General features: G+C 39.1%; 1 protein-coding gene across 3 annotated transcripts; it reads right to left on the bottom strand.

Moving 5' to 3' along the window:
- Positions 1-1328: 1328 nt before the first annotated feature.
- On the bottom strand, positions 1329-25253 carry LOC126379390 (zinc finger protein 354A-like). 3 transcript variants are annotated; one of them, XM_050028124.1, is made up of 19 exons: positions 24940-25253; positions 23883-24057; positions 22391-22432; positions 21093-21185; positions 18985-19119; positions 17682-17900; positions 16889-17101; positions 16001-16156; positions 14735-14902; positions 14435-14560; positions 12947-13077; positions 12160-12234; positions 11029-11167; positions 9222-9328; positions 8731-8893; positions 7490-7621; positions 5952-6152; positions 3838-3987; positions 1329-2343 (listed from the first exon to the last, which is right to left on the bottom strand). In XM_050028124.1, exons 1-19 carry the CDS (start codon positions 25011-25013, stop codon positions 2170-2172), a joined length of 2673 nt encoding a protein of 890 aa, XP_049884081.1. In that variant the 5' UTR covers positions 25014-25253; the 3' UTR covers positions 1329-2169. The 3 variants fall into 3 exon arrangements, with proteins under 3 accessions (XP_049884081.1, XP_049884082.1, XP_049884083.1); XM_050028125.1 differs by having other exon boundaries at positions 16889-16957; positions 17751-17900; XM_050028126.1 differs by lacking the exon at positions 16889-17101.
- Positions 25254-27186: the final 1933 nt, after the last annotated feature.

Here is a 27186-nt window from a genome sequence, read left to right as displayed (position 1 = left end):
TTTGATGAATGGCTTTTTTATTGAAATGTATTAGATTAGTTCCTTGAAGATATTGAATAAAGTTATCACAAAAAGAAGTTTTGGTTTTAATTTTAGACACCCAGCCACCACAAACACTCCATTTATAAAAATTGTAAGGTGTTGCTATGTATATTGGACATATTTCTCCAAGATTTCGGGAAATAAGTTGAATAAAACAACACATAATAACGGGTTCTTACCGCGTTTAAATCAGGATGACTACCATCCCGTGATCATGGCACTGATTTTAATTATGATAATAACCGCGTAAACATAAAACAATTATTGGAATATGAACATAAACCTGATCGATGAACACTGCATAATTGAAACGCAACGCGTTTCGTTCTACGTGCGACCGGCACGCCCCCTAGTGACTAAATATTGTACTATCTATCTGTCACTGTCAGCTGATGCTTTTTCTTTTGTTCAGTTGTTCTTGCGCATATATTCGTATTGTAACCGAAAACGTTTCTCTCCAAATAAATCTACATATTAACTTTAATACTTAGTTTCATTGTGTTGTATTGAATAAAACAAGTTATAATTCTAAAAATGTACTTCATTTATTAATTTACTTTTTGTCTCACACACATTCTCTACATGGCATCAATCTATTATTTACAATTTTAATAATAATAATAGTGTAAATATGACTTATATTATGAATTAATAATTATGTAGTAGAAATTATTAATAAATAAAATTAAAATAGTAGGCATATCGTGATGATAAATTATATTGTTCAAATCTAAATAAAGAATACTTCTATGCTGTTTATCTTAAAAGACATGTCGTAAAAACCGACAGAGTATACCAGTATGTCGGTATTCTACAGACTGCATTCGGGGAGTGTGCCCGCGATCTACACGAGCTCATTCCACCATCCCCCTTTTATCTTCGGACTTCCAGATGTACGGGTTCCATCCCTATTTGGTGGATATCCCAACTATTCGCACAAAGCGCTTCGCATCGTCCTTCATTATTCGCACTGCTTAGGAGTGCAACTCTCTGCCGTCTTCTGTATTTCCGAATGCATAACCCGGGTGCTTTCAAGGCCAGAGTGAACAGGCACCTTCTGGGCGAGCTCCATCTTAGGCCTAGTCAATGCCTTCGGGCAAGTCTGAGGCCAAGAGCAAACCCATCAAAGGTAAAAATAATTGTGCCCTTTCTAACATGATGAACCAGGGTAAACGTCGGCTTAAGGTGAAAACCACGTGATGATCTCACTAGCGTTATCCCGTTCACAGGGTCCGCTTACCGGTCTGGGATTTCCCAGACCTGACAATTCTTCAGGTTCTTCTGTAAAATTACAGAAGCGACATTTTCCGTGCCTTTTTTTTCTGAGGTTTTGTTCGTTTTCTTCAACAAAACTTAGTTATATTTTATTTCAAATAATTTTTGACTACTTTACTCCGTAAAAGATTTTGTTAATAAAAATGTCATCCGAATGTAATTTATCAAAAAGGAACTTACGTGTTTTCATTTTATAGCTGAGTTTCCATTAACGCGGAGCTGTGCGGAGATGTGCAGGAATCGACCAATCACCGTGAGGGAGAGAGTGACAGAGCGTCTTCGTTTTTCGCTCTCTCGAACGCTGTGATTGGTCAAATCCGCACATCTCCGCTCTTCTCCGCCCATATCCGCGTCAGTGGAAACCCGGCCTAAGGGTTATGAGCGATGTATTGATCCCTTGTCACCGTAAGGTTCATCATGTCCAAATAACTTCGTATCAACAGTGGCTGCTTTAAATTCATCACCATTTAAATGTTCTCACCGTCAAACAAGAGATTGATAACCTGAGCAAAATCTACAGAACTCGCCTTGAGCAACATCCCAACCACCTCGCTCAGGAGCTCCTGCAAATGAACCAAATCCGTCGTCTTAAAAGACGGCCTATCATGGAGACGGAAATGGATTAAAGTTTCTGAATCACCTCATTATTGAAGCAGGTCCCCTGCTAATTGCTGAGGATATGTCAGTGGATATGTCTCTCATAAAGTCAAGTTCCCCTTCAGCTCATCTGCTCATAGTAACACAAACGGACGCTTACTGATTGCAGATATAACTCAAAAAAAAAAAGTGGCTGCTAGTTTTCTGGTTACTCTGCCCAGCCCATTAGGGATGACGGGCTTGACTTTATGTATCTTATTCGTTCCATCCTTCAGCTCCGCACCGCAAGTGTCTCCAATCCTTCTCCGTCTTTCTATGCATCATGTCATTCATATGGTCTAACTTAGGGTCACATGTGGGCCACAGGGGTGGCACTATGTCCATCTCGCTCGCACTCGTAGGGATCGCCGACGGGGGTGGGAGCGTGCCCTGTGGAGAGAAAGAGATAGATTATACACATATCGACAAACCAAACAAGCCAAATCCTTGCATATTTTTCAGAATCTTCGTTATTATTATGAACGTCAGTGTGGTTACTCCTAAATTATTATTTACTGTTTTTATATATGTATATTTATAGATTTTGCTTATTATTAGGTATAGGTACAGGTGTGTGTGTGTGTGTGTGTGTGTGTGTGTGTGTGTGTATAAAGCGAAAATTGTTGGTAGGGCTGGCAGAGGAAGACCTAGAAGGACTTACAATGACCAAATTGGAGATGTCCTTAGAAAAGGTTCAGTAGGATCTACTCTGAACCGGCGTGCGTGTATGAAGCGATTGATGAATGTGGAGGAAGCAAAAGAAGTGTGTCAGGATCGAAGCAAATGGAATTCCATAGCCTCTGCTTACCCCGGTGGGAAATAGGCGTGAGTCTAAGTATGTATGTATGTAAGTTAATTATTAATGTAATTAAGTTCTCCTTCTCATGTAAGTGATTCATTATCTTTAATGAGAATAAAGTTTCTTTAAACCTAAGTTATACCTGTCATTTTCTTATCCGCCGAAAATGAAAGGGACGGGTATACATATCTCAATTTTAGGCGGAAATCTCAAACAACCGTATGAAAAATTATGTAACGTTCCGTGTAACTCAACAGAATTAAGTTGACAGCACACGTCAAATGGGTTGCATATCAGCGGGACGTCTATTTGATACGTCCGGTTTATTGTTTCATTCGCTCATTGATTTTAAAATTTAACAGTTGTCAATAATTCATCCCTTTCTTTTTCGGCGGATAAGAAAATGATAGGTGTAATTTATTGTTATTGTTATGTTATGCTATGAATGTTATTTTTATTCTAAAGTTGACATAAGTAAGTTTTTTTTTTGTTTATTGACATTAAAATATTATTGTATTGGGAGATATGCCTGTAATGATTGTAGCGGCGCGCTCCGCGCACGTCCGCACTCTTCGACGCCGCGACGAGCAAAACCGAGACGCGGTCAGGCCGGTCGTATTTATCGCTCGCGCAAAGTTTCCGGGGTGGAAAGCGACGCGCGGGCGCAGAGGAACGATTGCGCCGCGCATGCGCGTACTGCAAATTTTGATTTAAATTATACTTATTTTAATTGGGAGATAATAATTTTATACTGTGCAAACCTACGACTAGTTGCGTACACATTTTGTACATATAATTAGGTATTTCGAAATACCTAATTATCGAAGAGTGCGGACGTGCGCGGAGCGCGCCGCTACATGATAATAATTTGGTCTGTGTAAATAAATAAATAAATAAAATAAAACATACATTACAGGCTGGTCACCTTATTGTCTGAAAGTAAGATGATCCTTACTACTTACTGATGTAAGTACGTAGTCGTTACATGAGCATGTCAGGGGCCTTTGGCGGCTCAATAGTAACCCTGACACCAGGGTTGATGAGGTTGGTTATCCACCTCACAACCCACACGATAGAATACCAACCTGTCTACTGTCGCTCCTCCTCTTCCCTCGACTCCTCTTCGGCCAGGGCTTCTTCAGATGCACGTATGTGATGTGGGCTCGCTTCTCACTCGCGTGTTTGAAGCATTTACCGCACATTTCGCATTTGAACGGCTTTAGGCCAGTGTGGATCTGTAATACAAATAATGTAAGTTTTATAATGCGATTGTTGCCTTATTATTGCTGGGGGTTAAAACGGCCACACCGAAGCAAATCATCTAAAAAAGCAATATTGCAATTTGACATTTGCGCATATAAAAGTAAGTGCGCAATGCAAACAAATGTCAAATAGCATTATTGCTTTCTTAGATGAATTGCTTCGATGCGAGTTTTTTAATAATAAAAACGTTTATTTAGTTTTTTAATCTCCCTGTACACACCATCTAATTCTATTTTAAGTTATATCTGTCACTTTCTTATCCGCTGAAAAAGAAAGGGACGGGTAATCGACAGGCATAAAATTTATGGAACACACGTCAATTTTAGGCAGAAATCTAAAACAACCCCATAAAAATTTTACATCGGCCAACAACCTGACAGAATTAAGTTGACAGCACACGTCAAACGGATTGCATACCAGCGAGATACCTATTTGATTCGCTATTCATTTTTCCTTATTCATTCATTTTAAAATTAACAGTTGTCAATCACCCGTCCCTTTCCTTTTCAGCGGATAAGAAAATGAATAGAATAGAAAAAGTTTATTATAAAAGGACGCCACACACAAAAAAAAGTCTCATGTCAAATTTCCACTAAAACAATTACAATTGTAATAACTTTATGTAACACCTTTTGTATACCTGTATTCACAAATAAAGATTTTGATTTGATTTGAAAAAAAGCAAGACGGATGTTTGTCGAAATGACCATAAGGTGGTGGTGGACGTCCTGAGATAAAAGGGCCTCACTCAGCACAGGTATAACTTATAAAATTAGGTGTCTGCCGGTATCGGCTAATGCAAATAAAGAATATTGAATATTGAATAGTATAGCTTGACGTCGATAAATCTCCAAAAAGTAGCATGGAAAATGCATAAATGAAAAAAAGTAGCATGGAAAATGCTGCACCGACAAGAGCGTGGCTCTTAAATTGATGATGATGAAATGATAAAAATGCCTGGTATTAAATGTGTTGCTGTTGCAGTTTCTTGTCATTTCTCCTCAGCCATAACACCTTGCGAAATGACGTAGATTCGTAATAAGCTTTTTGCATAAAGTAAGCTTCACGTGAGCTTTAAATTTATTTTAATACGGAAAAATTTAATTTAATTTAAAATAATAATTAATATTTAATTAAATTAATTTTAATAATTTAATAATTAATTTAATTTATTTTAATATTTTTTTTTTATTTAGAAAATTATGTAAAGATAGAATACAGTACGTGTTTCTCGTCACTTTAGATAGTTTTATTGAAGACATTTATTAATTTTTTTGACGTGACTTATTGTAGATTTGCCGCAGATGGCATTAACTACTTGGCCGGACAAATGGAGAGCGCTGAGGGCTCTCACCCGGTACAACGTTTAAGACAACAGGCCTGAGGGTGCCCAGTTGGGAAAGTCAGAAACAAAGATAAAAGATGCATAATGTCTGTCATCCATCTACTTTTGCGGTGCCCTTACAGGGTGTCACATGTTTGTACATATTTATCTATAAGAACTGTAATACCATGTGACATGCAATAAATAAATAAATTAAAAGGTTATTGGCCCCGATTCCTCCAGACACCTAATTTTATTTTAAGTTATACCTGTCATTTTCTTATGCGCCGAAAAGGAAAGGGACGGATGATTGACAACAAGTTAATTTTAAAATGAATGAATAACCCTTGCGAATAAAATAGGCATCTCGCTTTTCGCGTTTAACGTGCTGTCTACTTAATTCTGTTGGGTTATTGGCCTATGTAAAGTATTCAGCCGGTTGTTTTAGATTTCTGCTTAAAATTGACGTTTACTCCATAAATTATAATCCTGTCGATTACCCGTCCCTTTCGTTTTCGGCGGATAAGAAAATGACAGGTATAACTTGAAATAAAATTAAATGGCGTCAACAGGAATCGGGGCCATTGTAGTTTGTAGACCGTGAATACTTACAAACATATGTCTCTGGCGGTTGCTCTGCGTGGAGAAGTGTTTCCCGCACAGCTCGCACGCGTAGCTCGCCTTCATCTGCGAGTGTACCCGCCTGTGCGCCACCAGCCTCTGCTTCATGCGGAAACACTTCCCGCACGCGTCACACTTGAACGGTCTCTCGCCTGTGTGAGTCCACGTGTGGTCTTTCAGGAGCGCGTAGCTCTGAGGATAAATTCAAATTCAAAAATATCTTTATTCAGTAGGTAACAGTTACACTTTCAATCGTCAATTTTTACATAACGAACGTCTCATCCGCATAAAACTACTGCAGCTTCTCACAACCTGTATAGCCGGGGAAAAGAAGCTGCAAGAAAAACCTCGGCACAGGGCCCTAGACGTTCTTTTAAAAAAAAATAAACAATAATGTTTATACAATTGAGTAATTTAGCTGCCTAATATCAGTTCTCAGACAGTTAATCCCATGCATTCATATCTTCTAAATAATCACTAACTTTATAATAACCTATTTTGTAAAGTTTTTGTTAAACTACTGTCTTAAAACAGTTGAAAGGCAAATTCTGAATATCAAGGGGAATCTTATTGTAAAAACATATACAGTCATGAGTGATATCATGTACCCACTTCAGAACCCTGTCGCACTATCATATTTGACATTTAATGAGACTTACGGTTCAATTTGCGAAAAAAGTTAATGTAACATGGTACCAAAGTGTATACATAATATTAATGCTCGTGACCGTACAGGGGGGTTGAAAAGGCCACTCCGAAGCAATTCATCAAATTCAAATTCAAAAATATCTTCATTCAGTAGGTAACATAGTTACACTTTGAATCGTCAATTTTTACATAACGAACGTCTCATCCGCCTAAAACTACTGCAGTTCACAACCTGTATAGCTGGGGAAAAGAAGCTAGACTTGTACAGGTCACTCATCGTAACAAATACTGAGGGCGGTGATTCAGACCATGATTAATAATCTTCTTCTTCTATCGTGTGGGTTGTGAGGTGGAGTACCAACCTCATCAACCCTGGTGTCAGGGTTACTATTGAGCCGCCAAAGGCCCCTGACATGGCTTATGTAACGACTACGTACTTACATCTGCAAGTAGTAACCGGGACCAACGGCTTAACGTGCCTCCCAGCACGGATCATCTTACTTTCGGACAATCTGGTGATCATTGTTTCAAGTTTACGCGGTTATTATCATAATTAAAGCACATAATAACGTGTTCTTACCGCGTTTACAGTAGGGATATGAGACTCCCGATATTTAAACTATGGATATTTTAATTATGGATCTACCTACTCCACTCCAATCTCATCAGTCATCCCGTGATCATGGCACTTGCAACAGTGTCGAAATATCGGGAGTCTCATATCCCTGATTTAAACGCGGTATGAACCCGTTGTTATGTGTTTTAATCTGGTGATCAGCCTGTAATATCCTAACTAGGTAGTGATTTTTGTGATTTGTCACCGCCGGGATTAGAACCCACTTGATACTGAGAATCACCTGTTGCCTGTTGTGTATTCATACCTGGAACATCCTGCCGCAGACCTCGCACATGCAGGGCGACTTCATGGAGGGGTAGTTGGTGCGGTTCTTGTCGGGGTGCGCGCGCCGGAAGTGGCCGTGGTATGCGCGGGAGTCCTCCAGCTGCATGCCGCACTGCGCCGGACCAAAACCAACTTATGCAAAACTTTTTCACCTCTCCAGTGGTTTAACGGCATTGACACAGAAATCAGAATCATTTATTCACCGTCATCATCAGCCCATTAACGTCCCCACTGCTGGGGCACGGGCCTTCCCCATGGATGGATAGGGAGATCGGGCCTTAAACCACCACGCGGGCCCAGTGCGGATTGATGGTCATTAACGACTGCTAATGCAGCCGGGACCAACGGCTTAACGTGCCTTCCGAAGCACGGAGGAGCTCGAGATGAAACTTTTTTTTTCTGTGGCCACCCATCCTATGACCGGCCTTTGCGAAAGTTGCTTAACTTCAACAATCGCAGACCGAGCGCGTTTACCGCTGCGCCACCGAGCTCCTCAAATTTATTCACCGTAATTATCATAAATTAACTTGTTGAAGGTCAATTTAACATTATTGAATTTACGTCATTTCGCAAGGTGTTATGGCTGAGGAGAAATGACAAGAAACTGCAACAGCAACACATTCAATACGAGGCATTTTTATCATTTCATCATCATCAATTTAAGAGCCACGCTCTTGTCAGTGCAGCATTTTCCATGCTACTTTTTATCATTTACGCATTTTCCATGCTACTTTTTATCATTTACGCATTTTCCATGCTACTTTTTATCATTTACGCATTTTCCATGCTACTTTTTATCATTTACGCATTTCCCATGCTACTTTTTATCATTTATGCATTTTCCATGCTACTTTTTATCATTTACGCATTTTCCATGCTACTTTTTATCATGGAAAATGCTGCACCGACAAGAGCGTGGCTCTTAAATTGATGATGATGAAATGATAAAAATGCCTGGTATTGAATGTGTTGCTGTTGCAGTTTCTTGTCATTTCTCCTCAGCTATAACACCTTGCGAAATGACCTAGATTCGTAATAAGCTTTTTTGCATAAAGTAAGCTTCACGTGAGCTTTAAATTTATTTTAATACGGAAAAATTTAATTTAATTTAAAATAATAATTAATTTTTAATTAAATTAATTTTAATAATTTAATAATTAATTTAATTTATTTTAATTTCTTTTTTATTTTAAAATTTAAATTTTGTTTAGATGCACCCACCTGTTCGCAGGGTATGGGTCCCTCAGCCTTCCTCATTTGGCTAGGGTACACCCTTCGCTTGTCCTCCAACTCCCTCATATTCTTGTCCTTTGCCCTCCTCTCCCGTTCCTTAGCTTCCTTCGATTTGCGACCTTTCTTAGGCTTGTTCGATTCACGTTGGTCCCTGAGACAAACATAACACAAACTCAACTACATAACATCGCGCCTGTATCCCCAAAGGGGTAGGTAGAGCTTTATTCGAGCTCCTCCGTGCTTCGGAAGGCACGTTAAGCCGTTGGTCCCGTCTGCATTAGCAGTCGTTAATAACCATCAATCCGCACTGGGCCCGCGTGGTGGTTTAAGGCCCGATCTCCCTATCCATCCATAGGGAAGGCCCGTGCCCCAGCAGTGGGGACGTTAATGGGCTGATGATGAATGAATAACACTTTATGGCATACACAAACACAGAACGGGTACAAGGAAATACTTTAAAAGGTTTTAGAATAACTTACTTATCTGTAGTATTATGCCTGGCGGAAACTCGTATGTGCTGCCTGAGAGCCTCTGAGGACACGAACCGGAGATTGCACAACTCACAGAGAGGCCCATCCTCTGGGATCTGTGGATATACAGGCTGGTGTTAATAAACTAATCTCAGCTTCGAAAACGGCCTCTCTGGTCAAGTGGTTTGAGCGTTGGGCTCATCCCGGAGGTCCCGGGTTCGAATCCCGGTGGGGGCATATCACAAAAATCACTTTGTGATCCCTAGTTTGGTCAGGACGTTACAGGCTGATCACCTGATAGTCCAAAAGTAAGATGATGGCGGCTCAGTAATAACTGACATCAGGGTTGATGGGGTTGGTAATCCACCTCACAATCCACACGATAGAAGAAGAAGCATCGAGACTGCCTTCAAGATCAAGATGCGGTGTAAGTGGCATCGTAACGAATACTGAGGGGGATGATTCAGATCATTATTCTGAGTTGATTTCAAGTAAAATTTTCTTTCGCAAAAGTATAAGTAATTGATAATACTTAAAAAAACAAGAAGACATGAATTTTGCGACGGAAAATTCCACTTGATAATAAGCTCAAAAACAGCAGAATAATGAGCTCAATCATCCCCCTCAGTATTCGTTACGGTGTCACTAGTTACTAACAAATCTTTGTAAAAATTGTAACTATGGTATCTAATGAATAAAATATAATATTTTTGGGTTTGAGTTTAACGAGCCGTGATAGCCCAGTTGATAGAACGCTTGCCTCTCACTTTGAGGTCGCAGGTTCGAATCCAGCACAGGCCTAAACCAATGATTGTCGAATTTGTTTTCGAATGCATGTTTGGATTATAAATTATTATCACGTGCTCAGCGTGTGTGTCAGTGAAGGAAAACATCGTGAGGAAACCCACATTCCCGAGAAATGCATTTTCTGGGGTATGTGACCTAACGTGTTGGGCTGGTTTTCCCTTCGCGGGTTGGAAGGTCAGACAGGCAGTCGCTTTTGTAAAAAACCGGACCTGTCAAATCTTCGGGTTAGGTAAGCGGACCCTGTGAATGTGGTCACCAGAACCAAACCTTATCTCACATAGTGAACGAGTGCCTTCTACACCGGTTCCCAGGTGGCATAGCTGAGCTGCATTGTGTGATGCGGCAGAGACTTGGTTAGGGGAGCTTAACCTGGATATATGACCCACGCAGGATATTATATTTTTCTCTGCCATACGCAACAATAATAAGGTAAGCGGACCCTGTGAAAAATGGTATAATGCTAGGGAGATGATGTTTGAGTTCCCATTCCTCAACTTTCTACTCCAAGTCTTTCACGGTGCAAGCTGTCCGATTGTGGAATTCTCTGCCTGAAAGCATTAGGAGAGCTTCGTCATTGGAGTCCTTTAAACGGCAAGTCAAGGCGCATTTCCTTACCTCTATTTCTTCTTCATCTTCATAATCTATCTACTCCTTTTCTTCCATAGTATATGTAGTAGTTTAAGTAGTGATATTTATTTATTATAACAATTATAATTATGTGTATTATTATTATGTAGTTTATGTAGTCAAAAGTGTATTTATTTTTATATGCACAAGTATTCCCATGCTGCACTATCCCGCTATATTACCTAATATTCAATATCTCCTATACTTAAAGGTTGCCTGGAAGAGATTGCTACTTAGCAATAAGGCCGCCTATTGTACTAATTCTATTTCTCTTTTTGTATTTTGTTTTTTCCTGTTTGTGCAATAAAGTATTTGTTATGTTATGTTATGTTTGAGTTTATTTTCCTCAGGGTTGATGAGCAAGGTCACCGACCCTACATACCTCGTCGTTATGGAGTCTGTGTTTGAGCTTCTTGTGGAGTTCTATCCCTTTCTCGCTGACGAATGAGAACCCACACAGCTGACAGACGAAGTCTGAAGGGTGCTTGATGCGAACGTGGCCCATGTATGTTGTGAATTTGCTGAAAACCAAATGTTGCAAATACATTAAGTCATCCCTATCATAACAGCCTCTTTGGTCTAGTGGTTAGAGCGTTAGGCTCACGATCTGGAGGTCCGGGTTCGATTCCCGATGGGGACATTGTCGAAATCACTTTGTGAGACTGTCCTTTGTTTGGTAAGGACTTTTCAGGCTTGAATCACCTGATTGTCCGAAAAAGTAAGATGATTCCGTGCTTCGGAGGGCACGTTAAGCCGTTGGTCCCGGCTATTAGCCGTAAAAACACCTCCACCAACCCGCAGTGGAGCAGCGTGGTGGAGTATGCTCCATACCCCCTCTGGTTGATTGAGGGGAGGCCTGTGCCCAGCAGTGGGACGTATATCGGCAGTTTAAGTCATCCCATGAATGGCACTTGCAACAGTGTCAAAATATCGGGAGTCTCATATCCCTGATTTAAACGCGGTAAGAACCCGTTGCTATGTGTTTTAAATGTTGCAAATATTGAGGCTGATCATCTGATTGTCCGAAAGACGATCCGTGCTTCGGAAGGCACGTTAAGCCGTCGGTCCCGGTTACTACTTACAGATGTAAGTAAGTAGCCGTTACATGAGTCATGTCAGGGACCTTTGGCGGCTCAATAGTAACCGTGACACCAGGGTTGATGGGGTTGGTAATCCACCTCACAACCCACACGATGGAAGAAGTTTCCAGTCACGCCACCTTAATGCGCTGCGAGGGTTTGCTGACACCAAAGGATGTTTACGTGATACCGAACAGAGCGTAGTACCCCGCTAGCCATAAGTTAGTAGTGTGACTAGGGATCCAACAAAGGTTTTATGGAAGTTGTATATATACGTCGCGCTGTGAAAACTTCGATAGCGCGTTTCAGGACTGAATTATTGAATGGTGGCGCCATCTGTTGCGAGTGGGCGGAACTAGTTGGTCAACTAGTTTGGTGCGCCACACTAGTCTGTTGACTGATCGTAGTTCAACCGGCAAAAAAAAAATACTCACACAAATTCTTCCGGGCAGTGTGGGCATTGGTATTTCGTACCTTTATGCCATCTCTCGTGTAGCCTTGCCGTTTGTCTGAAACAAAAATAATCTAGTAAGTAACCATTGAAATGTAAAATAAATACATCATCATGGGCACCTTTGAACCAGGTACGAGAGAGGGTGGTATTTTAGCCTGCAATGTTTGTGCAATAATTTAAAATGTTTTAATTAATTGTAATTTTAATTTTATGTACATTTTATGTCTTTAAGTACTAAATTTACGACAAAATTTTATAATTCATCATTAAATAACCTATAAAATATTATCTACGTTCGAAGATCCAAATTTAATAATTGAATTCATAGCTTGAAGTGCTTAATTCAATGATCGAAGTGTTGACTTCAATCCAGATAAAACTCGCCGATGTGTAGTAACATAAGGATACTGGTTGCAACTAAACCTCTGGTGATTCTTCTATACGTGCGTTGAAGTACTGACTTCAGTGCTTGAAGTAAAGACTTCAATGGCTGAAGTGCTAACTTCAATCTCCAATACTTGAAGTGATGACTTCAATGCTTGAAGTGATGACTTCAATGCTTGAAGTGAAGACTTCAATGCTTAAAGTGACGACTTCAATGCTTGAAGTGATGACTTCAATGCTTAAAGTGACGACTTCAATGCTTGAAGTGATGACTTCAATGCTTGAAGTGACGACTTCACTGCTTGAAGTGATGACTGCAATGCTCAAAGTGACGACTTCAATCTTCGAAGTATAGACTTCTTGAATGTAATGTAACTACTCACCGATGTGTAGTAACATAAAGACACTGGTTGCAACTGAACCTCTGTGTGTGATGCGCCGTTATATGCTTCCTGAGCGCGTGGGGGTGTTTGAAGTGAGTCTTGCAGATGTCACACTTGTAATCTCCGCAGTCCTGTGGATAACATGAATAGTATACATAATGTGGGTTATGGGTCATGAATAGTATGGGCATGTCGTTCTTTAGGGATAAAGATCGCTGTCATAACGCATAATCCATAAAGAAATATCGCATATCTGATAAATATTTTAGTTTATTTATATAGTTTAGTATTAATATAGTTTGTTTTCATCATCATCATCATCAGCCCATTAACGTCCCCACTGCTGGGGCACGGGCTTTCCCTATGGATGGATAGGGAGATCGGGCCTTAAACCACCACGCGGGCCCAGTGCGGATTGATGGTTATTAACGACTGCTATGCAGCCGGGACCAACGGCTTAACGTGCTTTCCGAAGCACGGAGGAGCTCGAGATGAAAACTTTTTTTTTGTGGTCACCCATCCTATGACCGGCCTTAGGTCGGTAGTTTGTTTTCATTTACTGTAAATGCTTGGTACGCATATAAATGGCAAGTATGTATACCAAATCTTTCTATTTATAATGCTGTCTGTAAAAGTTTCATATGTATTGCTGTATGTGTACCTAAATAAATAAATAAACACATTGTAACATTTGATTGTATGTTTGTTGAGTGAATGTGTAAAAGTATTCGAACCCTTAATGCCTGTTAGTACTGTCCAATAATATACTTAATATAAGTAATACATTGGCTAATTCCTGCAGACGCCGTCTAATTTTATTTTAAGTTATACCTGTCATTTTCTTATCCGCCGAAAAAGAGAGGGACGGGTAATCGACAGGCATAAAATTTAACGAACACACCTCAATTTTAAGCAGAAATCTAAAACAACCGTCTAAAAATTTACATCGGCCAATAACTCAACAGAATTAAGTAGACAGCACCTATAGACTATTTTTGTCGCCCAGCTTATTCATTCGATTTAAAATTAATTTGTTGACAATCATCCGTCCCTTTCCTTTTCGGCGGATAAGAAAATGACGGGTATAACTTAAAATAAATTAGGAGGTGTCTGCAGAAATCGGGGCCAATATGAAGTAGTTTTAAGTTATTGTTATGTTTCAAATTATAATATCTGTAATGTTGCAAATGTGAATGTAAATAAATTTTATACAAGGATGCAAGGATGGTTTGGCGTTGAGGATGTGCTGCCGCCAAAGGATGTTTTCGTGATACCAAACTGAGCATAATACCCCGCTAGTGTGACTAGGGATCGACGATCTAACTGTGTTATGTTGGAAGTTGTATATATGCGTCTTGCTGTGTAAACTTCGATAGCGCGTTTCAGGACTGCTTGAAGACTGCATTATTGAATGTGGTGCCATCTGTTGCATGTGGGCGGAACTAGGTGGCCAACTAGTCGGCTCCGCCACATACATGTAAAACTCACCTTAGTATGTCGACTCATATGTCCATTGTAGGCGTCTTCGTCCAAAAATCCCTTGAAACACTCCGTACATTTGTATATAGCGTTCTTATAGTTAGCACTCTCTTGTCGTTTCAAGATTTCCGCGACCTGCAAATTAAAAAAAAAACATTCTTCATCACATGATGAGATTTATTTTGGGTATGGGAGAGGGTGTATATGTGCGTGCGTGCGTGCGTGCGTGCGTATGTGTGTGTGTGTGTGTGAGAGAGAAAGAGAGAGAGAGAGAGAGAGAGAGAGAGTGCCGGTGTGTGTTATTCTTACCTGTTCTTCAAAAGTGAGGTCCGTGATTGTGAACAGCGTCTCGTTGAGGTCATCGTTCAGGAATGGTTTCCTCCTCCTGTCTATCTTGGGTTCCGCGGGCTCCTTGCTCGCCTGCCTCTTCCTCACTTTCTTTACTGTGTCCTCTTGGAACTTCGGTTTCGGCTTAACCTAAAAAAAAAAGACATTAATGATACCAACTTTGGCTTAAAACTTAACTTTCTTTCGTCAATTTTTAAGGCATATTTTTTTTGTTTTTAAGTTATTTTTATTATTTTTAGCGTCGCAAGGAAGATCCCTTACAGAACAAATAAGAGTCAAACTGCAGTCATAGCCTACCTATGATATATTTTATTATGTATTTGAAATGCACAATATACATAATAGGCTACTTTCCAACTAGTCAAATCAGTTACTTTTTACTAAACGTCAAAACACGAAATTACTACGGAATTTGTATGAAAAAGCACACTGTGACGTCATAGAAAAACGTGACAAAATGTCGGACTTATTATTACCTACACTTTATTCTGAGTAATAGAAAAGCATTCACAATTTGGCCATTTTTTGAAATTTGGTTCCATAAAGACGATTAACCTGGCCCCACCACTGGGGTAATTCCTGTTCGGCGCGTCCTTGCCGCGGGTGTGGGCGCCTCTGATCTCAGTAGGCCGGAGTGAGATGGTGGCTGAGTTCGGATAGGGACCCACACCTACGGGGTATAAGTAGAACCCTTGCTCAGGGTTACGGGTGCAGACGTCAACGGTTGCAGAAGCGGAGAGCGAGCCATCGATACAGTTTTTTTCTGTAGCCTAATTAATGTCCCACTGCTGGGCAAAGGCCTCCCCCTTCTCTTTCCAACCCTCCCTGTCTTGAGCATCGTTCCGCCAGGTGTGCCGGAAGGCGTCCAGCTCGTCCCTCCACCGTCGTCGTGGTCTACCTCGTCGTCGACGACCCTGTGGGGCCCAATCAGTTGTAATTTTGGCCCACTTTTCCGGATGCATACGGCATACATGTCCCGCCCACTTCAGTTTAGCGGATCGGTACAGTATTCAGCAATATTGCTATTTTACATTTGTTTGCATTGCGCATTTACTTTTAAAAACATGCGCAAATGACAAATTGCAATATTGCTTTACTTAGATGAATTGCTTCGATGCAGCCTTTTTAACCACCCAGGAAGCGTCAGAAATGCAGTCATATTCCATCTAAGAATATCGATTTTCAGCCAGCCCCAGCATTAACCCTCCTGTATAGGAAACTTCTCACCTTCTTTTTCATCCTTTTCGTTTCCAGCGGCTCGCTGTCATCCGATGAGTCTGCGGAATCCTTGTACGTAGCTGCATAGTTATGGTCTAAGTCATTATCATTATCCATCTGCTCCGTCTCCTCAGCAATTGTTTCTTCAGGTACATCTTCAGAAACCTTGGATGGAACATAAAATAATTAAATAGTAAATACTAATGTAGGCGTGTGGCTGAGTGAGTGACAGGTGAGTTGAGATGATTGTGTGAGTAGTAGACGAGTAACATGAGTAGTACAGAAGGTATAGAGTATAGAAGGGATGCATAGAGAAATGATAGATTGAGTGAAGGAGTGTGAATGAGTGAGAGTGATAGGAGTGAGAAGGGAAGGAGAGGGGAAGAGAGCGGAGGGCGGACGGAAAACGATGGTGGTGTAATACGCGGAGGTTAAAATAAAAAATAAGTGTTTGAACCGTACTTGACTGTTTAATTGAGCAAACCCAAAATCCCACACTAACATACCATAGCATCACCTCCTCAGTGGTCCATTGGATGAGCGTTGGGCTCACGACCCGGAGGTCCCGGGTTCGATTCCCGATGGGAGCATTGTCGAAATCACTTTGTGAGACGGTCCTTTGTTCGGTAAGGACATTGCTGGCTTAAATCACCTGATTGTCCGAAAAAGTAAGATGATTCCGTGCTTCGGAGGGCACGTTAGTCCCGGCTATTAGCCGTAAAGCAGCTCCACCAACCCGCAGTGGAGCACCATGGTGGAGTATGCTCCATACCCCCTCTGGTTGATTGAGGGGAGGCGTGTGCCCAGCAGTGGGACGTATATAGGCTGTTTATGTTTATGTATGTGAGTTTCCCTAAGCACAGGTAAGTGGTATAAAAACAAAAATTCTTTACATACCTTTTCTTCTTCGAATTTATCATCTTTCATTTGATCATCAGCAAAATCTTCTTCTTCATTTATGAACACCTCGTTGGATTCATCTTTCACGACATCGACTTCTAAGTTCACTTCAACGTCTCTATGCGAGCCTTGTATGTTATATACTTTACGCGGTAGTGCAGATGACAGGCGACTATCTCTCTCTTTTGTTTTTATAGTCTTCAACGAATGCTGAAAAAACATACATGGTGTTAGTGACATCGTAACAAATACTGAGGGGAATGATTCAGACCATGATTCTGAGTTAATATCAAGTGGAATTTTCCGTCGCAAAATTCATGTTTTTTTTTATTATTTTATTATTTTCAATTCTATACTTTTACGATCAAAAATTCCACTTGATATTAACTCAGAATAATGAGCCGGATCATCCACCTCAGTATTTGTTACGATGTCACTTATACCCAAGTAGCCATAGAAGTAGATAGGGTGTTAGTGACAATGTAACAAATACTGAGGGGGATGATTCAGACCATGATTCTGGATTGATATCAAGTAGATTTTCTTGTCGGAAAATTCTTAAAAAAATTGTGTCGCAAAAGTATGAAAAATAAAGTATAAGCATATTAATAAGCTAAGCATCCACCAACCCGCATTGGAGCACCATGGTGGAGTATGCTCCATACCCCCTCCGGTTGATTGAGGGGAGGCGTGTGCCCAGCAGTGGGACGTATATAGGCTGTTTATGTTTATGTATGTGAGTTTCCCTAAGCATAGGTAAGTGGTCTAAAAACAAAAATTCTTTACATACCTTTTCTTCTTCGAATTTATCATCTTTCATTTGATCATCAGCATAGTCTTCTTCTTCATTTATATACACCTCATTGGATTCATCTTTCACCACAACAACATCTCCACGTGGGTCTTGTATGTGCAAATCAAAATGATCCGGTCTATACACTTTAGGCGCTAATGTGGATGACAGATAATTGCTATGTCTATCTATTGATTTTATACTCTTCAATGAAAGCTGAAAAAATAGGCAAACAAATGGTATATTTTTTTTTTTTGGTTTTCCCCGAAGGGTAAGGCAAAGGGAACTATGCCCATACAGCCATGTCTGACGTTTTTTTTATTTAGATTATTCAATGAAGAAAGCAACTGTCCCGTTCCCGTTTCCCGCCGAAAAGCCACAAATGGTATAAGAAGACCAATTTTTTTATTTTTTATTTTTGTTTTCCCCGAAGGGTAAGGCAAAGGGAACTATGCCCATACAGCCATGTCTTACGTATTTCTTTTTCTTGATGATTAATGAAATGATGAAAGGTGATGAATGATGATGATGAAACCTAAGCCCCCACCCTCGGAGTAGACTCCTACTCCGAACCCCAAACGAATTAACTCAAAAGTCCGCATAAACTTTGTGGCTTCTTGGCACGAAGCGAAAATAGGTAGATACACTTTGTTTATTGAATACTCCGATATAATAACACTTGCGAATGTCTTCCGACTAACTTAATGCGATCATTAACCACAAAACACCACTTCGTATTAATTATTTAGATTATTCAATGAAGAAAGCAACTGTCCCGTTCCCGTTCCCGCCAAAAAGCCATAAGAAGACCAGGTATGCTCAATCCTATAACAAGCCGCCATTGCTAGCCCATTGATGACGTAAGTGTTACCATTAAATTGGTATCTCCAACATTCCAAGGACGTAAATTTTATTATTGAAAATAAAGTGAATTACTAACTAATGTACTTAATTATTATTATTTGTCACATATATAAAAATCATTAAAACTGTAACTGTGTGTGTGTGTGTAAGTGTGTCAGGATCGAAGCTAATGGAATTCTATAGTCTCTGCTTACCCCGGTGGGAAATAGGCGTGAGTTTATGTATGTTTGTATGTATGTATTAAAACTGTACATAAATATTTTACTAAAAATACAAAATTTCCTTGCAAAGTAAATTAAAAATTGGACGTGGGTAATTTACTTTTTACGAAATGGCAACGCAGGGTGGGATGACGTCAGCTGGGCTAACCTTGAAATGTTAGCTGTCACTTTTGAGCATACCTGGTCTTCTTCTTATACCATGTTACAATACTTACATTGTCCTGCTTCTTCACTAGTTCATTCAGTATGGAGTTGGCCCTTAGACTCTTATTTTTGAACTTGTTGTAATTGAGAAGTCTTTGCGCGCACTCTGGACACAACATTTGTGGTAATTTGTCGTCTTGATTCAACTGAAAACAACAATAAATACAATTGTTTTGTGAAAAATTTTAAGTGATGTTATTGTCTTGTCTTTGTGTGTGGCGTCCTTTTATAATAAACAATTTATATTCTATCCTATAAATAGATATGTCGTGGCCAGATCATAGAATTGTTCATTTCATGATGTGCTCGATCATTTCATGAAATGAAATGAAATGAAATTAAATTTATTGTCATAAATGTGGTGAGTATATCGATGGAAGTAAAGCTTATAGCGCTCAGCACATTTAGTCATGTTGTGACATACAATAATAACTACTAAAAAATATTACAAAAACACTTATCTATATAAAAAAAAGAAACAAAAGAAAAAAAAAACCTATTTACAAACTGAAAAACTCACTTATGCTATAAAACTGCTTCCCCTTTAACCACTTTTTGAGTTGGGATCTAAACTTTAGATGGGGTAGCTCTTTAATATAGGACGGAATGGCGTTATATGTTCTCACACACATAGAATGACAATTTTTATAATAAACTGTAGTTCTAGGAGTAAACTCCTGTCTTAGTTTATTTGGATTTCTAAGATTTAGCCCATGGATCTCCCCTGATGTCTTAAACAAATCTTTGTGTGTGTGTGCAAAGTAATAGTAAGAACAATAATGGTCCTAGGACACTGCCCTGTGGGACTCCATACGCGTTGATCATTTGTGAAGATCTGTAGGAGGACATCATATTTTCGGTATTAATATTGACTATCTCAACACACTGTTTACGGTTCTGGAGATAGGAAGATAACCAACTTAGCGCTAAACCTCTAATGCCGTAATTTTCTAATTTACGCAGGAGAAGACCATGTGGAACAAAATCAAATGCTTTTTGCAGATCAAAAAATAAAACAAATTCTTTCTCTTTCATTTAAAGCTTTCATGATTTTACGGGTCAGATTAAAACAAGCTAATGTCGTAAACAAGTAAATGGTCGTATTTCATGAAATAGAATATCATTCGTTGGCCACATCATGACGTAGTTTGGCCAGATCAATGAACACAAAACGATTAACGATATGAGCAACCAAATGCATGATTACTTCATGATATGGCCAAACGTTGGCAATCATATCGTAAAATTAGTAACATTATCCACCGATAGTGGCGCTGGTGTCGATTATATTTAAAACTTGATTGATATTATAATCGATGAATCAATGTTATTGTTCAATTTTCTATATCGAATAGGTACATAATTTTGAACCTAAGAAATGAATCGACTCTTCGCATTTTTATTACATCACATAGCATGGACACCGCCTACATTAACGATATGGCCAAACGTTGATTGATATATCATTAAACGTTGACGTTTCAACGATATGGTCAACTTAAGTTGGCCATTTCATGAAATATGACCATTTCATGAAATGGTCGACCACATCACGAAATGATCAATTTTACGATCTGGCCACGACAGATACATAGATAAAATACTTTATTGACCACGATGGACACAAGATACAGAAAGGCACAATTTGCGGCCTTATCGCGGTCTCCTTCTGCGATGACGTAATGGCGCCGCGGGAGGCTGATCCTACGTCTAACCCGATCCGTCGAATGACAGTGGGGTGGAGACGGTTTTCGGAGGTATGTGACCTAACCTGTATTGGGCTGTTTCTACCTTCGCAGGTTTGAAGGTCAGACAGATAGTTGCTTCTGTAATTAACCGGACCTGTCAAATCTTCAGGTTACGTAATCGGACCCTGTGAAAAACGGTATAATGCTGGGTAGATGATGTCATCTATTTCCACTTGTTTTTCTTTTAATGGTAAGGCGGTAAATGTTTTAAATGTTTGTTGTTTTGCTAAGGTTGCCTGGCAGAAATTGCTGTTTAGCAATAAGGCCGCCTATTGTGCTTATGTTTTATTCGTATGTTTATGTCCTTTGTATATGTTGTTGTGCAATAAAGTATTATTGATTGATTGATTGATTGATGTTTAAATACTCACTGTCAACCCTGTAAGGTGTTGGTAGGCCTGCTCTAGTTTGTACTTATTTATCGCAAACAGTTTGCTGTCTGTCACCAGGCATATCCTGCACACCTGACGAAGAAAATTATATGTAAATAAATTATTTATTTATTACCCAACTAGCGGGAAGCAATAACGAATGATTTCAATTTCAGTACTTTTGACACTTCATCAGTACAGTCATGAGCAATATAATGTAACCACTTTAGGACTCTGTCGCACTAACATATTTGTCATTTAGTGAGACTTACAGTTCAATTTATCAAAAAAGTTAATGTGACATGATAATAATAATAATAAAAAAGTTTATTTAGGTAAAACCTACGACACACATACACATTTACAACATTAAAATATACACACATTAATATTTAGTTGGAAAACATAAAGGTATACGGGTGCCGCAGCTCACCCAAAAAGGCCAGGGTTCAGTGGAAATTTACCCAGAGGGCAACACTGATTTTCAACCTACGCCGATATGGTACCAAAGTGTATCTCGTGACCGTACCGACTAAGAAATCGAAGTTTGGCGTCTGAAGCCAATTCCCATTGGAAGTGTCAGTTGATGCCCAGGTCACGCTCAGAACACTTGCAAAGGTAGCGGGAAGCACCAGGTATGGTGATGTGTTTACCATCGATTGCAGATCACGATCGAAAACTGAAAGACTTTTTGTTGTATTCTTTTGTATTAATATTTCTTATTATAATTTGTAGTAATAATATTTGGTTTCCGTAATAAGAGTGATATTTGAGCTACTTAACATTTACTGATTAAAACTGGGTATGTTACTAATATTTACGTTTTATTGTAGAGTTTGCTAACATCAGCACAAGTTGGATGTGATAAAGTTACTTATGTTTCTGATTAGTTGACGACCTCAGTGGACCAGTGGTTGAGCGTTGGGCTTACGATCCGGAGGTCCTGGGTTCGATTGCCGGTGGGGACATATCCATAAAAATTACTTTTCCTTAGTTTGATTAGGACATTACAGGCTGATCACCTGATTGTCCGAAAGTAAGATGATCCGTGCTTCGGAAGGCACGTTAAGCCGTTGGTCCCGGTCACTACTTACTGATGTAAGTAAGTAGTCGATAAATGAGCCATGTCAGGGGCCTTTGGCGGCTCAATAGTAACCCTGACAGCAGGGTTGATGAGGTTGGTACTCCGCCTCACAGCCCACACGATAGAAGAAGTTGACAAATTGTATTCTTTTATAATTATTTTTGACTGAAAAGAATGTAAATTATGAGCTACATAATAAAAAATGATTTTTTACCATCACCCTAGCTGGCTGTCCAAACTCACAAACAGAAACATCCTAGAAAAAAAGGCACATAATTATTATCAATTATAAAAAATATGGAGAACAGCCTCCTTGGTCTAGTGGTTAGAGCGTTACGCTCACGATCTGGAGGTCCGGGTTCGATTCCCGATAGGGACATTGTCGAAATCACTTTGTGAGACTGCTTTGTTTGGTAAGGACCTTTCACGCTTGAATCACCTGATTGTCCGAAAAAGTAAGATGATTCCGTGTTTCCGAGGGCACGTTAAGCCGTTGGTCCCGGATATTAGCCGTAAAAACACCTCCACCAACTCGCAGTGGAGCAGCGTGGTGGAGTACGCTCCATACCCCCTCCGGTTGATTGAGGAGGCCTGTGTGCGGCAGTGGGACGTATATAGGCTGTTTATGTTTATGTTATGTTATAAAAAATGTATGTGTACACAAACACCCATATGCATGTGTGAGTGTGTGCTTTTAAAAGTAGTAGATTAATTGGCTTCTTGACAGTAGTAAGAATAAAATATGAAATATGTCGAATATGGTAGTTTATCATTTAACGATAATTATCCAATAGTTATTTTTTAATAAGATATTTTTTTTTGTTTTGGTTCTCCCCGAAGGGTAAGGCAAAGGGAACTATGCCCATACAGCCATGTCTTACGTATTTTTTTCTTGATGATTGATAAAATGATGAAAGATGATGATGATGAAACCTAAGCCCCCACCCTCGGAGTAGACTCCTACTCCGAACCCCAAACGAATTAACTCAAAAGTCCGCATAAACTTTCGAGTTATGAAGCGGCTTCCTGGCACGAAGCGAAAATAGGCAGATACACTTTGTTTATTGAATACTCCGATATAATAACACTCGCGAATGTCTTCCGACTAACTTTAACCACAAAACACCGCTTCATATTAATTATTTAGATTATTCAATGAAGAACGCAACTGTCCCGTTTCCCGCGAAAAAGCCTTAATTCATAATTCATTTATTCGCCTTAAAAATGGTAGGTACAGTTTCTTAATAAGATATTATACATATTTTTATAAAAAAAATGCGACTTTTTTATCTGTGTATTACAAGACCCGAAACACGGGCGGCCATGATTGAGCGTCGTGTGACGTCACATTTCACAAAATAAACAAAAACTATCTGTCAGGGTTGAAGTTTGAAGTATGTTGAAGTAGTAAAAGTTACATACATACATAAACTCACGCCCGTAATCCCTAATGGGGTGGGCAGAGCCACAAGTAATCAAAGACAACTTGCAGCCACTGTTGATATGATGCCGTAAGCTGGATATGATGAACCTTATGGTGATAAGGGATTAGCCTATCGCCCATAACTTTAGTCCATCATGTTAGAGGACACAATCCCTCTGTCGGTTTTTACGACATGCCCGGGAAGACAAGCAGCTGAATGTGTTCTGTTTTTTATTTGCTCCCAGAACAGCATAGAAGCAACAGTAATAGAAGTAAAAGTTACCTGCAGAACTATAGGCACAGCGCCAGGCCGTACTCTCCGAAGACCACTCTTGGTCTCGTACAAGTCTTCAGGGAGGAAGTGGTCAGAGCAAACCGCTCTACGTTCTTTCAGCTTCCACTGCTTCTTGCCGAGGGCATGCATCCACGATGAACGGTAGCTTGGCTCCACTGGAAAACTGAAATAAAAAACCAATAGATGTAAAGCTTTTAACATTTTAGCTTCTTCGTTTGTGTCATGGTGAAGACCAGGTACACAAGTGACAGTTAACATTTCAGGTTAGCCCAGCTGACGTCAACCAACAAAAAAAATAAATTACCCACAACCATTGTTTTTATATTTACTTAGCAAAGAAATTTTGAACATTTAGCACAAGATTTACGTACAGTTTTAATGATTTTTATATATGTGACAATTAATAGTAATTAAATACATTAGTCAGTAATTCACTTAATTTTTAATAATAAACTTTACATCCTCGGAATGTTGGAGATACCAATTTAATGGTAACACATACGTCATCAATGGGCTAGCAATGGCGGCTTGTCATAGGATTGAGCAGACCTGGTCTTCTTATACCATGGTTTGTGTTAAATTCGGGGTAACCCCTTTCCTAATGTACCAAAATTTTACTTCCTACTTTGAAAAGTCTCATAGTAAAATTACACCTTCTTTGAAGGGGTTATAGGGGATCAGATTATTTATAGAATTATGTTGATGCTATACAGCTTCTCATTATTTTTATCAGAATAATAATGGGTGGAAGATGTGTTGTGCCTGGGTGTAATAACAAGGGTCGTCATTTATATCCAAGAATAACATAAAAGATGCATAAAATATGTCTATTATCCATCAAATTGGAAAGCAACTTTACATTGCCACCTATATTATTATTATGGAATGTAGCTTGGAAAGTCCCTCAGTAAAGTAGGAATGTATTTCTTAGACATTCATCAATGTTTGGGTTTACGTACTGTTTGGGTGTCCCTGTAGTATCTACCCATCTTCAACATTCAACTTTTCATAACGATAAATACATGTTAAATATTCTATTACTCACACATGAAATGTGATCCCTTGAGACTTGGACATGTGCCGGGAGTCGTTCTTGCAGCCAAGAGCACAACACCGCATTTTGATAACAGTTAAAACAAAGAATTTACAAAAGAAACGCAGATTTTAATACCAAGTTACGAAATTCCTACGACTAACACAAATAATAAAACACATATTCCATTCTACTCGTATCATTTATCGCACGTAAATTATCATTCGAAAATAACAGAAACGCGTAAATAACTCATATCGTGTCTGAAAATCTGATTATTTCAATAAAAATAAAAGGAATTCGGGAAGTGTACCGTCAATAACCTAGCCGACATACAACAAACAACTATATTCAAAAGAATCAATATGGAAATATCTCTATCTCTCATTTCCAAATAATTTCATGCAATAAAGAAAGAGAGCGCAACTACGCAGTTGTCAGTTTTATATCATTATTATTTAGTCGTATAATAGGAAATGCAAGTAAAATATAGGCATAACAACATATTCTGTCCTTGTCTTTTCTGTGCGAAATTTGCCGTGACAGAAACAGACAAAAATCAGCGCTTGTGATATTTTCTGGCAGGAACCCAAAGCCAACCCAAAGCAAATGGATTATTCAGGGACAAGAAACCATCAAGAAACACAGGCCTAGGCGTGAACGCCATCACATTTCAAAATTGTTACTGAAAACTTTCTTTGAAAATGGCGCGAATCTTATTTTTTTGAGATTTAATTTATTGATTGTGTATTGCGCATTTGATTGCGCCCAAATATATATGTTACTAATGGTTCTATAGCATTTACCACTTTGCAATGCAAATGGTTACGCACAAGCATTCCTTACTGTATGGCACAGATATAGAAAATAATACTATGTTTAAAAGTTTCGAATTATCTGTTATATAAGTGTTATTTATTTATTTATTAAGTATACATAACAGGTTACAGATTCTACAGATATAGAGGGTGACCCAGAAGATCACGTTCAAAATGAAAAATTAGATAGAGGGGCTCATTAGCTACCAGAAACACCCCCATGTAATTTCAGCGATTATTTACGGTTTAGAATGACCACCACCAACCCGCATTGGAGCAGCGTGGTGGAGTATGCTCCATACCCCCCTCCAGTTGATTGAGAGGAGGCCTGTGCCCAGCAGTGGGACGTATATAGGCTCTTTATGTTATGTAGGAGATACGACCCATTTCGTACATTTTTCTAGATTTTCTACCTCACTTCAGAAATCATCATTTTGTCGCTATCTCTTTCTTAATAATCCTTTTATTTTACTTTATAACTATTCTTAAGGATGTGTACCGCTAGCTAGGTGAAAAAATAAAAGCAGTCAAATCAAAGTGAGAAATCGACCGATATTGTTACAGTTGTTAAAACTTCACCGAAGAATAATAAACACATGAGGTTGTCATAAACCCTGAAAGTATTTCTAAAAACTGCTCCTAAATGGAGCATGAATGGAGCATAGGCTTTTAGAAACATCCAAAAAAAAATACCCTTCACGTACGAGGGGTCTGTGGGGGCTCAATAGCAACTATGGCAGCAGGTTGTTAAGGTCAGTCATTGACCTCAGTGGGTTGTAACCACAGGAATGAGGAATATTATGTAGGTATAAATATATAAGTAATGTAAGTAGATATATGTAATTAAAGTCGTTTATATACAAACACGTTTATTAAAACAAATACATGCAAAAGTTATTACTGGGCTGGTAGGCTGAAAATTTGTTGAGACTTGAGACCAGTCCACCCATACAAAACTTATAAATAAATTAGGCTGTATACTCTATGGCACTTTACTGACTAAATATAGAACGTGGATTTCGTAAGAATATTTTAAGGGAAAGTAATAAAAGATAATTGAAGATATTCAGATGTTTTATTGAAGAAACATATTATAGAAGAAACACCCCTGCGCGGCATCGCAACAAAATTCAACTTATGTACCTACAACTGTTAATCGGGAGCCATTAATTTAAAAATCACAAAAATTGCTTAAAGCACACTAAAAATAAAACTAAATACATAAATCACTAAGAGTGGTATCCATAACATCGTCACTTCGTATTTAAATCTCCTGAACTGTAACATCATTAACAATAATAATAATAAAAAAGTTTATTCATTATTGGTACGGTCACTAGTACTAATATGTATACACTTTGAAACCATGTCACATTTACTTTTTGACAAATCAAACCGTAAGTCTCACTAAATGTCAAATATGATAGTGCGACAGGGTTGT

Source organism: Pectinophora gossypiella, chromosome 29 (genome assembly GCF_024362695.1).
Source record: "Pectinophora gossypiella chromosome 29, ilPecGoss1.1, whole genome shotgun sequence".
Classification (NCBI taxonomy): domain Eukaryota; kingdom Metazoa; phylum Arthropoda; class Insecta; order Lepidoptera; family Gelechiidae; genus Pectinophora; species Pectinophora gossypiella.
Note: the sequence above shows the minus strand (reverse complement) of the source record. Positions and strands in the feature narration are given on the sequence as shown.

Excerpts from the sequence above, each read along its gene's own strand:
- LOC126379390 (XM_050028124.1), bottom strand. The coding sequence starts at position 25,013 with ATGCGGTGTTGTGCTCTTGGCTGCAAGAACGACTCCCGGCACATGTCC. Across the intron at positions 19,120-21,092 it reads AACACCTTACAGGGTTGACA|TTGAATCAAGACGACAAATT; the intron begins GTGAGTATTTAA and ends TGTTGTTTTCAG. Across the intron at positions 14,903-16,000 it reads CGAAAAGGATGAAAAAGAAG|GTTAAGCCGAAACCGAAGTT; the intron begins GTGAGAAGTTTC and ends TTTTTTTTTTAG.